The 14,735-nt window shown below is 42.6% G+C and overlaps 1 protein-coding gene across 4 annotated transcripts in view; it reads left to right on the top strand.

Moving 5' to 3' along the window:
• CTNNA3 (catenin alpha 3) overlaps positions 1-14,735 on the top strand; it is a 766,319-nt gene that overhangs the window by 397,186 nt on the left and 354,398 nt on the right. For 3 of the 4 annotated variants that reach the window (XM_044420417.1, XM_044420418.1, XM_044420421.1), the window contains exon 9: positions 4,296-4,448. The exons of the other annotated variant lie outside the window; for it this stretch is intronic. In XM_044420417.1, coding sequence (XP_044276352.1) covers positions 4,296-4,448 — 153 coding nt within the window. The remainder of the gene's footprint in view (positions 1-4,295; positions 4,449-14,735) is intronic. 4 annotated transcript variants of the gene reach the window in all.

Raw genomic sequence — 14,735 nt, 5'->3', positions numbered from 1 at the left:
GGTAGGGCCAGGAGAACTAGATTTGGCTCCCAGCCTATGGTTCCCCGCTTCTGATTTAGGCTGAGATACTTAAAATAATGTCTTATATAAACCTGCCACCCACTCAGTTCATCAGGGAGCTTTGCTGAGTGTTCCACCCCCATCAGGCCAATTTTCATGTGTGGGTTTCCATGGGATGCCCAGACATGCCCACTTCCCTGATGGCATGTCAGTGTCTCATTAGATCTCTTGCTCTGGCCGTCCTTAGGGGCTGCTTATTCTCTGGTTGTGCTCTGCTGTATTAACTTCTAACATACCAACAGGAAGACATGAAGCGGCTTTTCCCTGCTTCAAAAAATATTGATGTAGAATATTTTTGTCTTGCCTTTCCATCACAGACAGCAGATGCCCAAGGCAGCCATCATTAAAAATCTCTACATGAGAAATTAAAACACAATAAATCTCACCCGGAACATAATAGCCTTGTTTACACCCCAAGACTACTAAACTTGTAGTCTTACAATAATTGTGTTGGTATTCTAGGAAGGACAGAATTCTGATGGTATTGAGCAAAACACACGTATATTTCCTATTTTAGTGTTATTACAAGAGGAAACCTACTGTCCTGGAAGAGTGTTTGAGGGTTCTCTTGGAGTTTCCTCTCCAAGGAACCTGGGTTTCCAGAATACAGTCCTTCCTGCCACCTCTCCCTTCCTCCCTTTTTAGCTGCTGTGGAAAGACTCGCAAAAGTGCCCCAGGAAATTTCTGAAAGAGGGTTTTCCAGTGGGCAGGGAGGAAAGGAAGACAAAAGGCCAGGATGCAATGTTTTCTGTAGCTTTTCCAGCCCAAGGATCCTGTTCCTGCCCCCCATTGGTATAGTTAGTCTAGGTGGTTCAAAGACCTTTCTATAATCAGGAGGAGGAAGAGGTAAGAGAGATACACCTTCTGCCCTGCCACCAGCAGCCTAGCATGGCCCTCAATATATGGAAGCTTCCAAGGCTGGAGACGTCTACCTAACAAGGCTGCAATCAAGAGGATTGTACTTGGAAAGTATTGTAACACCCAGTTTTGTTTTTGTCACCAGAAACCATGTGCAGTTTATTCCCACATGCTTTGATTGTCTTGCAAAGGAAAAAGGTGGTCCACTGTAGAAGCCATGGATTCTTTGAAATTTGCATGTATTGGTGCCTGTTGAAGATTTCTCTGCCATTCTTAGTCCTGATTCTGTAATGGGGATGGAGATCATACTGCCACTTCTTTGTTTCTAAAAGAGTGTGTGTGTGTGTGTGTGTGTGTGCGCGCACGCACACGCGCACGTGTATAAGTACAAATAATATACAGGGTAGAGCATGGTCATAGAAAGCATTCAAAGAAAGGCTGTGGAATTTGTCCTGGAGGTCAGAGGTGATGTGGAATCCAAGCAACAATTGATATTATAGTTTGTACATCCTAGAACAAATCAAGACAGAACTTTCTGTAGATACCAAAGGACAAAACTGAGGCTGTCATACATCATGAGAAGGCAAGCCTCCATGGAGACGACGATCATGTTAGTGAAACTTGAAGGCAGAAGACACAAGGGAAGACCAAGTAGGAGATGGATTGAATCCATAAAGGAAGTCACGGTTTCGAACTTGGAAGAGCTGAATGGAGCTGTCATGGGCAGGAAATTCTGGAGGGCTTTCATTCATAAGTTGGAGACAACCTGATGGCACGTAACAATATTGGGTTCATTGTATTTAATGTGCAAATCTATACATACACATTTTAGTGCACCTGTTTTGAGCTCATATCCAAGAGAAATAATCTAGAGAATACAGAGTACCGTGTGAATCAATGTCACAGTGCTTCAAACACAGTTGTATGGTGGAACCAAGGCTGGTGGTGACTCCACATAAGCACTTCTGGGTTAGCAGGGGAGCTGATGTCATCCACCACCTGTTGGTTTGTTGATATGGATCAACACAGTTGCCTGCATTTTTTGGGGCATCTCTTTGGGGCTGTGACTATGGGGACTGACATTTATATCATATCATCGTATCATATCATATATCATACCATACCATACCATACCATACCATACCATACCATACCATACCATACCATATGTTTATCTTCAATGGCACCCCATAGCCAAAACTCTTTGGGAAGTTTACAATATTCCATCAAGTTAGATAATAAAATACAATAAAATGTCCTAATAACAGAAAATCCCTCCCTCTTGTTGCCACCTGCCGAGCCTCCTTTGGAGCCGACAGTCAGAGGAAGGCCTTGGAGGCTGAGCACAGTGTCAAAGCAGATCGTGGCTGGAAGTGGCACTCCAACAGGTATGGCAGTCCCGAGCCATGAGGCTTTAGAGGTTAAAACCGGCACCTGGAGTTGGCCCAGAAGCACACAGGCAGCCAATGCAAGTGGTCCAAAACTGGTCTTATGAAGAACTCCTGCACTTCAAGGAACAGCACGAGACCAGTGTTCAAGGACCCCAGAGTTGCATGTTGCAGCTACGTTTGTGCCGCCCTGGTCGGGCTGTGGGGAGGAGGTTGGAAGCCTCTGCTTCTGTTTTCAGCTGAGTGTGGTTTGCTGGCATGCTATTTCCTTCTGTACTGTTTCTGTACAAAATTCTTCTCTTACGGTTACTGTGTAGCACTTTTCCTTAGAAGCGGTTTGAACTCTAAAATCCCCATGTGTAATGCCTGGCTCCTTGCGGCTCGTAGCTTTTCAGTGCCTGTTACAGACTGCATTCCTTAGATCCACATGGAACTGTCAATAGTGAGTCAGGATTATCTAATTTTTTCAGGGCCCTTGCTTACAGTTCACTTGTAATACATCAGCTGCTGCTTGTAGCGCTCTAAGATTTGCCTTTATCCTTGATGCTTCCTTTTAACACAGATGCATAAACTGGATTGGGTATTTTGCTGTTCTCACATTTTCTCCCCACTATTCTTCTGCAGGAGCAAATACTATTTTGCAAGATTTGGTGGGGCACAAAGTCTCTACTTGCTACAGCCGTTCCAGCCCCTTTTTCTCATTGTTTTTGGTCCACTCCAGTTTGCCCCCTGGAAGTAGACTCATAAAACTGCTATTGATGGAGCAATTGGGATAGTTTAGGAAGTGATGGCTTCTATTGGGTCTTTATAAAACAGCTGGAGAGAGAGCCCAGAGAGGGCTGGAGATGTATTTGATCCGAAAGTCTCCAAAGCAGACTCTTCTGGCTTGTCCAATCACCCTGCAGAGGTCTGGAATTACGAGATCATAGCTTCTTGTTAGCTTTGGTCCATAGCAAAAGATGGTTGGTGCCAAGACGGCAGCACCTTACTACTTTTTAAAGTCAGTAAATACACATTACTGCTTGGAGTGCTCCATAAATTCATTACGTTCTGAGATTTACATTACTTCAAGCATGCCAATGAAAAATCCAGGGCACTTTCAAACTTGTATAGGGTTTCTCCTCCCTGCAACCTCACACTTTTAGAAAGCATTTATGCTTTTGGTAAACACTTAGAACAGAAGGATGACGGATATGTTTAAGCTCCTGGAATATCCTTAGGGAGTAAGCCATTAAAATCTTTTCTCTTTTAACTTATTTTGGAAGTACTTTGTTGATTTTTGTATTGCACATGAGCACCATTTCCTGGTGGAAAAGCCAGCCATAAATCAAATAAAAAACAAATTTAATATTTTCACATTCATTGGTAAGAAACAGCAAGCACAATACTTCACAATGAATAATTTAGCCCAATCTGTCATTAGCAGTTACAGTCCAGAGGCAGCTTTTCATGATGTGGCCACCTGGTGGTGGGTGCTTGCAACTGCTTCTACATGTCAGCTGCTCTGATTGATAATTTTGTGTATAATCCTTACTAAAAGGATCTATTCCCACCATAAACTTTGTCAGTGTGTGGCTGATCTGTGTGACCATCTAGGTGTGCATGAACTAATTTGATGTGCAGGTTTCCAAGCTCTTTCATATGATACCTTCCCAAAGTGATGTTATAATCTTCCATTTGAGTTAATTTTAAATGTCAAGGATTGAGCAAATACAGAGTGGTCTTAGTGAATAGAATTATAATTTGGTTTGGTCCAGCATTGAAAGTGATTCTCACAACACTGTGTACATGTAAGTGTGCACATTCTCTGGTGCAAGAACAGAACGTGTCAACTAGGTGATATAAATGCAATAAATTACTTTATTGAGTTGATGAGAAGGCTATTCATTTCTATAGATTAGGGTGCAGTTAGTGCATAAGATAACACTTACACAAATTTATGTGCAATCTCTTAATATAGAGTTTTATTGATTGGTCTTTATTTTCCAGCTTCGCAAAGCTATCATTGATCATATCTCCGACTCCTTCTTGGATACTACTGTTCCACTTCTAGTGCTCACTGAAGCAGCTAAAAATGGAAGAGAAAAGGAAATAAAGGAATATGCAGCTATATTTAAAGAGCACACATGCAGACTTATTGAGGTGGGTTTGATCACAAACCAGTGAAGTTCAAACATGGTATGACATGAGCTCTTCATTTAGAATTCCCTTTTTCTTTGTGCTTTTGTTATATGAGCATGGTAAATTGATGATTGCTTCAGTGATTCTATTCCCAGCAACATATATTTGCTTATTCCTAATAGTTGTAACCTACTTATATATTTTTGAGTGGTGTGGCTCCTTGTCTGTGCTTCTTGGAAGTTCTTTTAGCATCTGCTGTTTTTTCTTGGTGACAGTACTGGAATTATGTTTGTGGTTGTATCAAATAGTTCCAGACTCTTTATAGCCATATGTGAATTATGTACCCTAATGATTGTGGTACATTTGTACAAACACGTCTTCTCTCATGAAGATTGCACATAGCTCAGAGATGGATGAACCTCAGCCTTGCATCATCTACTTGGTTTTTAACTAGAATCCCAATATCCACCGTCGTCGCTCAGGGGCTGGAGCAAATTACCTACTGCATCTCATGAGTCATACATGGGATGACAGAGCGTGCAGTTCTTTGCAAACAAAAATGTATCCTTCACTTTTGCCCAAACTTTCTTCAGTTCAGCAGCCTAATTTGGGGGCAGGGGTGAGCCGGAGAGAGCCTTTTTTTATTAAACAGCAGAGTAAGCTCTTTGTTCTTGGTAAACAGTAAAAGTCAGAAACCCTTTCCTATCTACTGCAAATCATTCTGTGACTTATCAGAAGGTCTTGAACTGGTATCATCTTGCATATAGATAACTTAGTATTGCTTGCGATACTGTCAACAAAGCCAGCTCCAGCAAATGATGCGGCATATACAAGTCCAGTGCTCTGGAGCTCTGGGGCTCCAGACCCCTAACCAAATCTACTGCTGACTGCCCTAGCCACCCATTTTTAAAAAACCAGCCCAGAGCTCTGAATAGTGGTGGATGGCTGAGTCTAGCTACCATGTTAATTTCCCATGACGATCTGTGATGAAGTGTCGATCTGAGCCACTGTGGGGAGTTAAAGCAGCAGCTAGATTCAACCAGCTCCCCAAGTTAAGTGCCTCCTGCCATCATCCAAGCTGAAGGGGGACACTGACAGAGGAAGAGTCTCACCACAAAGTTCTATGCCCAGGCTCCTCTTAAAATAGAGTAACCCTCTTCCTATCAAGTTGCGTAGCCAGAAGCCGATTGGGTGAGGTGGGATTGCTTCTTAGATACACTAGTTGCTTTTGCTGGCTTTGGGTGTCTCTTGCCTTGCTCTGCACTCTGCTTCACAGACATCTATGAAATGACCTGTAATATTTCTGGGATTTATGACAATGTGAAAAAGATATTGAAGGGCCTTTGCATCCTCTGGAGAACAAGCTTTTCCAAAATTTAACTGCAATATAAAAACTGTATTGGCGACAGGGTTGATTTGGTCCCTCTTTTGTGTTTTGTTTTGCTTCAATAACTTTCACCTTTACCAGAAATATTATGCATGAGGTTGAAGTGTGTGTTTGTTTTTTGCTGTGCCTTGTGAAATTGGTGTAAGTTTTCTGGCACTTAAATGTCGGTGTGATGACTACAGCAGAATTTCTAGAGAGGCAACCATGTGAGGCATGAAAAATAGCAAGAGTTATGTGGCACCTTAAAGATTAACATCTCCATTGAATCTGTTTGTATCTGATGAAGTGGACAATGTCTGTGAAAAACTAGGCCAGGATAAAGTGTGCAATTCTACAGATGTTTAGGTAGCAAGAAGTCTTGCAACCCCAACATCCAGCAGTCAGTGGGGAATGCTAGGAGTTAGTTGTAGGACATGTTTTTCTCTCTAATTATCCATAGGATTGTGACCGACATTTCTTGGACTTGATATTGCATGGTACCCAGTGTGTGTGCAGAGATGTAGTTCTGTCAACCTGGAATTTAGTTTTAGATTCTCACCCCTCATGTTTTGGTTTAAAGTTTCACTGAAAGGAAATTTCACTGTCTGAATCTGGACTGACTTAAGAGTTCATGGAAATGTATTTGCCTATTATTAGTATTACATGCATTTTGTATGTGCAAACTGCTCTACAAACTGCATCCTTCCTGGGGACGTGATAAAGGAAGCAAATTTGTATCAAAATCAAGTTGGAACTGGCTAGCACAACACTTTATGAAACATGAAAAGGAAGGAAATTAGCCAATTAAGATAAAATGAATGTAGTTATTATCATTCCCTGCTGAGGATGCATGAAGGATCCTTCAGTACTGTCACATTATGCTGAAGTTTCTTTGGAAAGAGAGAAGAAACAGGGAAGGACATCTGGAAATCGGGAGAAACACATGGTACCATCTCTGATGTAGACGGTAAAGAAGCAAATGAGTGCAAGCCATTGAAGTTCATCTTGGCAAATCAACTACTGAATGAGTAGCTGCAGCTTTTGGTGTTTCCCCAAATAAGCCTTATGGGGATTTCTTCTGAGAAGCTTTTGAGTTCCTGGTATCTAAAATTTATTCTCTATAACAGTTGTCCGTTTTTAGGCATCCAATTTCTTTTGAGGATAGCTATGTTGATCAAGCAGCACAGTATGGTCCAGCATTTTATAGATGAAAATAAGGACACTGTTGTTAAAACAGGGGAGTTGCAAGTAAGACCACTACCCAACCACTCATCACTCATGATGAGATTGCGGCCACCGGTTTCTGAAGCAAGATGTTAAGTAGGTTGATCATAAGCATTTACTTCATTTTACTTTGTTCATGGGAAGTAGGAATGTATGGACCTTGTTAAATCATATTGTTGACTCAATGACAGAATCCAATGTCGTGCACTTCCAAAAATACAGAAGTCCCCCCACCCACCAACTGCATATTTTCCCACTTCAGGCTGTGGGGGGAATATGTACAGTTTTCCTCGTTGTTGGAGTTGCTTTCTTGTATTTTTCTATGACTAAATTTGCATGAAATTACTGAACGTAAGAAGTTTAAGCCCACAGAATCTGTGCAACTTGGGAAAAGCTTGTCCACTGCAGAATCCTCAGATTCATAGAAATCTGAACTCATTTGAATCCTTTGCAGATTTCTTCAAGATAGAAACAGAGTGAGTCAGAAGGGGTCTCCCAGGCCATCTAGTCTGACCCCCGGTTCCAGCCGGCTCTGCTCACAACATGGCCTCCTAAAGGGAAGTAATAGCTCTGTTCTGTTCCTTGTTAGGCCACATTTGAAGTACTGTGACTATTTCTGGGTACCTTGATTTAAGAAACATACTGAAACTTGGAACATGTCTAGAGAAGAGAAACAAGGAGGTCAAGGGAGTGTGGAAACCAAGCCCTATGGGGAATGGTTGAAAAAGCTGGGTATGCTTAGCTTAGCATTCTTAAGTATCTGCCATGGGGTTCTGTGCTAGATGGAGCAGAAATGTCCTCTGTAGCTCCTTAGGCCTGCATTAGAAACTTCAGGGAAGCAGAGTTTAGCTAAACATAGAAGAAAGTTCCTAATAGTGGGAGTTATTCAGTAGTGGAATATAATGCTTTGTGATAGTGGAGCAGAGACTGGGTGCAAAAGATGCTATTGCTTTGCTCTGCAGCACAGAGTTTCCATTAAAAAGGGGTTGGATTGGGTGTGACCCAAGGTTCCTTCCAACTCTTTGATTCTAACACCCAAGTCCAAGAATACTCAGTCTAGCCATGATGTAGTGCCATTCCAGTCAGTCCCGGGAATGTGGCTGGAGCAGCCGAGCTAGCATCTGAAGCAGTGGCAAGACCATTTCTGTGGTTCAAAAAGGAAAGAGCCTTCAGCTACTTCATATTTAAGCCAACACTGAAATTATTGAAATCGCTTCCTTTCTAGGAAGTTGTTGGGTATCCCCTTCCACTTCTGCAGGGGATGAATGATTTTGTGAAAGTGTATGTGGGGAAAGGGGGAAATACTTGGTCAGTCTACATTTAATCCCTTGACGGATCTGGTTGTAATGTTTACAAAAAAGCTGCAGAATCACTAGCACTTACCATCTGGGACTAGAGGAATTGTAGAAGAGCTTCATATTTTCAATCCATCTGTGGGTATTTGCAAGTCGAGTCAAGATGCATTTGTTTTCCTTCCCAATGTTTAACTTGGGGCAGAAAGTTGAAATGTGAAGTTGGGTAGGTGAGAGTTTTGTTTTAGTTGGTTTTTGAAAACTTTTCCATATATAGGAAAGAAAGAAGTAGAGATGTTAAACATGCAAATATAGGAGAAAGTGACCTTGATGTCCCTAGGAAGAGCAGAGGTGTGAGAAATGTATGCCAACAAAGTATTTATCATCAGTCTCTCCAGAAGGCAAAATCCTGGAGCTAGTGTGGATGATAATTTAATAATGGAAGGTACCAAAGACAGGGACTGTTCTGGGCCAAAAGGGCCGGTGTTCAATATAGATACGCTGCATCTAATGATTTGGTTAGGAGGAGCAAAGCACAATGCACATTTTACTCCTGATGCGAATGAGGAACCAGGCTGAACTGGCAGTGAAACCCAGCATTACTTTGGGGCAGTGGACAGGTTTTTGCACCATTCCATTGTTACATTTGCTTGTTTAAAGTGTTTATATGCCATTCAATAGTACCAGAGCCTCTGAATGGCTTAACAAAAAAAAAAAAAAGGAAGTGTTTCCAGGCACCTGTAATGTGCTGAGGATATGGACCAACCGGTTGCGAAGTGGTTTTGATAGTGCATCATTTAGATGAATGCTTCTCTCCCACTGCATAATTTAACATGAAAACTGGAAAATCACAATCATTTGGCTTAACAGTATCATTGGTGGCACATTTTTATTTACACAGGATGTGAATTAAATTAGCTCCCTGAAATAGTGCAGGTATTGAGACTTCACAAATGCTCTGTCTCTTCAGTCTAGGCAAGGCTGGGTGCCTTGAACTAGAAATTAGCCAATATTTACTAGAAAACATTTTTTCTGATAGTCTTTTCTGGTAAGTTCTCTTTTTCATGCTCCTCCTGAACTGTTGAAGAATTTTCATTCTTCCCTGAAGAATATTTGGTAGCATAGACTCCCCATTTTCACCATCTATGAGTGGGGGGGGGGGGAGGGAGAATTTCAAGTGCAAGTTTGGATCTAGTTTTAATATTACTATTAATCTAACTTTTCTGAAAGTAGACATGTTTTTCTCTGAGAGCCTGTTGTTTTCAGCCACAGAGTTTCATTCAACATTTAGTGAGCTGGTATTCATCAGAAGAGAGTGTTTGAGAATTTATTTTTACCTTACCCAAACCATTGGAAGATTTGACCTCTGAACTACAAGGTTATTCAGTGAAATGCATCATCACATCTTATTACCACAATTTTGAGAGGTCATTTTACTTAGTCCCTTCCTTGGACAAAAGCCATTTTCTTGAAATTGTGCCCCACAATACATATTTTTAATTGTGTGGTTTAGAACTCTGCATGAAATTATGCATGCTGAAGTTGAAAAATGCACCTGTCTGCAAAATCGAGTGACTAGAAGCATTATTAGAAACAGTCTCAATGTTTATAAACCTCAGAACATAAGCAGTCTTTTTTCTTAATTTCTTTGAAAAAAATCTGTGAAGTTCTTTCTTCCCATTCCCCCTCCTCCTTTTTCTCTTTGAGAGCAAATGCTTTCATGTGTGTCTTCAAATTTTCTTTAGTAATAAGCTGGAAATAAAAAGCTAGCTCCTTGGCAAACACTCCTAACTTTTTGTTTGTTTCAATGTCTGCATTTTTGGCTTCTTTTTCTGTTTCAACACACTGCTCTGGGTTCTTGCTTCTGGCTAAACTTAGGAAGTTGATGAGAACAACAATCCTAAAGCTGAGTCACACGCTACAGAATATTATTAGTAGTCATCTAAGCAAAGTGCACCCACTTCTGATATATGAAGAGGGTATATTCCCTTTTTTAATATACACAAATGCCAGTAAACATGCTGTGAGATGTTAAATATGTTCCAGCTATGTAATGCAGCTATGTGATGCGGTGTAGATAGGTCACAAATTAAAGGGCTCATACAGCCCATCTGTCTTTGGATGGTTTGGGCCAATGCTAAGGCTCTGAGATCAAGAATGCATAAGAAATATGCTTGAGTTTGGTTTTGACCAGAATTTATACATTTGCATTCAAACATGGACCCAAATGGTATCAGTGATTGTGATGGAATCCACCGGACCTCATGAGTGTGTTTAAAATTCATATATTTGGAAAACAATCATGAACTATATTGTACTTTTGAAAAAGACACACAGACATGCTTTTAATCAATGGGAAAATGGATACATTTGAAAAATGTACATGTGTTTTAATGTGAAAGAACAAGAAACACAGCTCACAATCTCCTGGGGATATGAGGTTGAATGAGATTTATGGTGTGATTTAGAAAACCTGGACAAGCTTGAGTTTGCTGATTCGCACATCTACATCTGAGATCCTGGGGTCACTTCCTGGGCTGTCATAACAGTCTCCAAAGCATTCTTCCACTCCCCTTCATTGTTTTGTTTTTTGTGCTTTTTTACTGATCATTTATGGGGGTGGTTGGTGGTCAGCGTGACTGGTGGGGCAGAAGGTGGACAAGTAGAGGCGAGCAGAGGGATCACCGTGCCAGGGACAGCTACACCAACTTTGCTACAAGGGGGAGAGGATGATAGACGAAGGAAAGGAGGTCAGCAGCGCTGTAGCTGAGCATGTGGGAGCAACGGAGAGAAGGAAATGCTTTTCCATTGCTAAAATATAGTTCGTCAGGGATGCTGTTTCTTCCCTTTGGGCATTATCCAAGTCCACTTTAAGGTGCTTGCACTAATGTAAAAAGCCCGAAATGGCTTAGGGCCTGGATATCTAAAGGGCCATCCCTTACCATACTTGGACCCTAAGAGCATCTACTGAGGTTCTTCTCCAGAATCCACCTTTAAGAGAAGTAAGGAAGGTGGCCATGAGGGAAAGGGCCTTTTTAGCTATGGCACCCCAACTCTGGAATTAGCTGCTCAGGGAAGTGTGCCTGGTGCCAACTCTTTACATTTTGGCACCAGGACAAGACCTTTGCTATTTTCTTAGTATTTTAATTGTTAAATATGATTACCAGATTTTATACTGGTTTGTATTAATATTGTCATTGGTATGTACCATGGATTGGCTGTTATTTTGGTAATACAATGTAATTATTATTATTATTATTATTATTATTATTATTTGTTTATTGTTGTTTGAATCTTGATATTCATCATTGATGTCCTATTGGCCTCAAAGTTATTCATATTAGGTCATGTTTGTTTATGGTTTCATTTTTGTACACCGTTCTGAGAGTTTTTTTTGCCAGATGGATGGAATATCAACGCCTTACAGAAATGAATGAATGAATGAATGAATGAATAATTAAAAAAACCCAAAACCCGGCAGTTGGACCCTCCCTGTGCTAGAGCCGCTAAGGGAGAATGCTCCCTCTGTGAGATCTGGGTGCAGGCAGCTGATGGGGGCAGGCAGGACACCGGAATCAGGGTGCTGGCACAAGGCTGGGCTCTGCAGGATGAGAGGCCCACAGTGTGGTCAACCGTCTGGGTCCGAAAGGGGACAGCAAGCAGCCCAATATGGTCCAAGAGGGGGGGCACAGTCCAGAAACAGTCCAGTGGTCCAATGCCAGGGGAGCAGTCCCATAAGGCTGGTCAAGGTGGCAGAGGGAGGCCCCAGGGACAGGCAAGGATGGGCTGGATGGGGCACAGTGGGGACCAACCGGAACATGGTAAGGCCTGACCAGAGCAGGGCAGGAACACCTGGAGCGAGGGGGAGCACACGGATCATGCAGGATCAAAGAGGATCAAATCCAGAACAAGCTGGAGCACAGCAGTGGCGAGCAGGAGCAAGGCAGGAGTGGGGTGCAAGGTGGGGGACGCAGAGGGCCACAGAGGCAACTTGCGTCGCTATGGCAAGGAGCAGTCCAGCAGAACAGCCTTTCGCTTGTATCCAGCTCATGACTGTCTCTCAGGGGTTCCCTGTGAGAACTTGCAGAGGTGTTCCTGACATAGAGCAGTAGAGTTGGAAGGGGCCAGAGGGCCATCAGGTCCAACCCCCTGCTCAGTGCAGGACACCAAATTAAATCAGAACCCCTTCTGGGAAATGAGAGCTCGAGGAGAAACAAGTAGGGATGAGAGAGGGAGAGCGAGCACACCACAGCCTTCCCCTCATGGGCCCATGGAAACCCTGGGTCAGTCCCTAGCAGTCTTAACTCATCTTGAACAGGAACCTGCTTCCACTCTATTGTTTGAAGATGCGCTCTGTTTTACATCAGACGTGTGGTTATTTTTCTGCTTCAGCCAGAGAGGTGAAGCATCCTGAAATTGCTAGCTAATTTAATCTAATTTATCTGAAACATGTCTAGTCTGCCTCTCAGCCTAAAAGGCCCTAAGGTGGATTTCAAAATCGGGTTAAAATAGCAACATCATAATTTGATAAAAAGTTTTGCAATCCTTCAAAAATACAGGTGTAAAACTCAGTTAAGATAAAAGTCCTGGTGAATGAAAGACCATTGTTTCTCCACTTGCTCAAAGTCTAAAAGGAAGTGGGCCAGAAGGAACCTCGTTACAATAGGAGTTTCGGTGCTGCCACAACCAAAACATTCCCACCTCCTCTTTCATCCCTCTTAAAGACAGTAAGGCATGGGAAATGGATGCGATTGGCAGGCAGGTTCATGTGAAAGAAAGCAGCTGTTCAGATATCATCCAGACTATTTAGTCCATTATGTTTCATAATAAAAGAGGATACATGTCTGTCAACACCATAGCTTCAAGACCATGCAAACCAAATGCTTGAAACTTGACATGCAAACTAAGGGGAACCTAAGATTGTGCAGCTCTACCTTATTTTTAATGCCTCCATTAACTGCAATTCATTTAAACATACTTTTATGTTTGATGTCTGCAGTAACGTCTCCAGTCACTAAGTGGCAGATATCCCTAATCAGCACATACCCTTACACTTGAACAAGGACAAGCAAATTTCACTTTCTCCTGCCGCTGAATTTTCCGGATCGCAACTTCTTTCTCACCTGATACGAAGTACTTTGCATTCTTTTGATAAATTCTAAACAAAAAAATTAACTGAAAATCCATCCACCTGTGCTGGCCCAACTCAACAGGTGCAGCTATTGCCAGCATGGAGAGGGCAAGGATGCTATACAGCCTGTCAAGACAAAGAGGTGGCAATAGGGTTGGGATGAGTCCTCTTGGAATGTGTCCCTCCGAGCATTTGCGGACTTCCTCTTGCGCTTGGCCCGGTCCTTCGGAGAGAGCCAAGCTGAGAGGGAATTTGTGCATGCTCATGGAAACCTGCATGTGCAAGTAGCCACCTCTTCTGCATCTGCTACAGCAGCCCAAACGGCAGCTACATGTGGAAGAAGGACAGTGCTCGTGCAGTTGTCAGTGGAGCTGCTTTCCTGGTGAGCCCCTTGTGGCTGAGTGCCCCGTGACCAGCCGTCTTCAGCACTTGCGTGTGGCAGCGCTGCTTGCCCAACACAAGGGAGTCGATTACTTGTGAGCACCCCGTGAACGCTGGGTGTGCTCACCAGGAACTCGGGCTCTGGGCCAGTGTAAAGCACACCAGAGTGAGCATGTTTTAGCTTAAAGTCAGTGTGGTGTAGTGGTTAAGGGTGTGGGACTGGGACTTGGTGACTCAGTCCCTGCCCAGCCATGGAGCCACTTGTGTGACTTGGGCCAGTCACAGACTCTTAGCTCAACCTACCTCATTGTGGAGCAGCAAGAAAGGAATGATATAAGCCAGTTTGAATTTGTTGTAAGAAAAAAGCAGGATATAAATCTAAAAAATAAATACTGCCTGTAACTAAGTTTTAGGGTAGGCACTTGAACCTTCTAGAATCAGGAGAAAAGCACACAATAGCTAGGAAACCTCCAAATGATGGGGACTTGAGGGAAAGGCTGCAGTGATAAGGGGAGGGGGGATGGCCATTTACAGAACTCTGGAAGGCCTGATTGGGACTCCAGGTAGACCCGATTTGGCCCACAGGCCCAAGGTCCAGCCCTCTGGCCTGCAAGAATGGATTCTGTGACAGCCTCATGCAGCCTGTTCTCCTGCTCTTCTCATCTCCTCATCAAAAGCACCTGGCATGGAGAAATAAATACAGTGGTGCCTCATACTTTGAACTTAATTTGTTTCAGGAAGCCATTTGGACTCTGAATCTTTTGAAGTCTGAAGCAACTTTCCCTGTTAGAAATAATGGAAAGTAAATTAATCCATTCCCAGACTTTAAACAATTCAATTTCAGTAAACTTAAGCAACAAATATGGCCTCCTGAAATGAACTAAGTTCGAGGTTAAATAAGAGATGTGATAAAA

This window comes from Varanus komodoensis, unplaced genomic scaffold (assembly GCF_004798865.1).
Source record: "Varanus komodoensis strain SLA01 unplaced genomic scaffold, ASM479886v1 scaffold11, whole genome shotgun sequence".
Classification (NCBI taxonomy): domain Eukaryota; kingdom Metazoa; phylum Chordata; class Lepidosauria; order Squamata; family Varanidae; genus Varanus; species Varanus komodoensis.
Note: the sequence above shows the minus strand (reverse complement) of the source record. Positions and strands in the feature narration are given on the sequence as shown.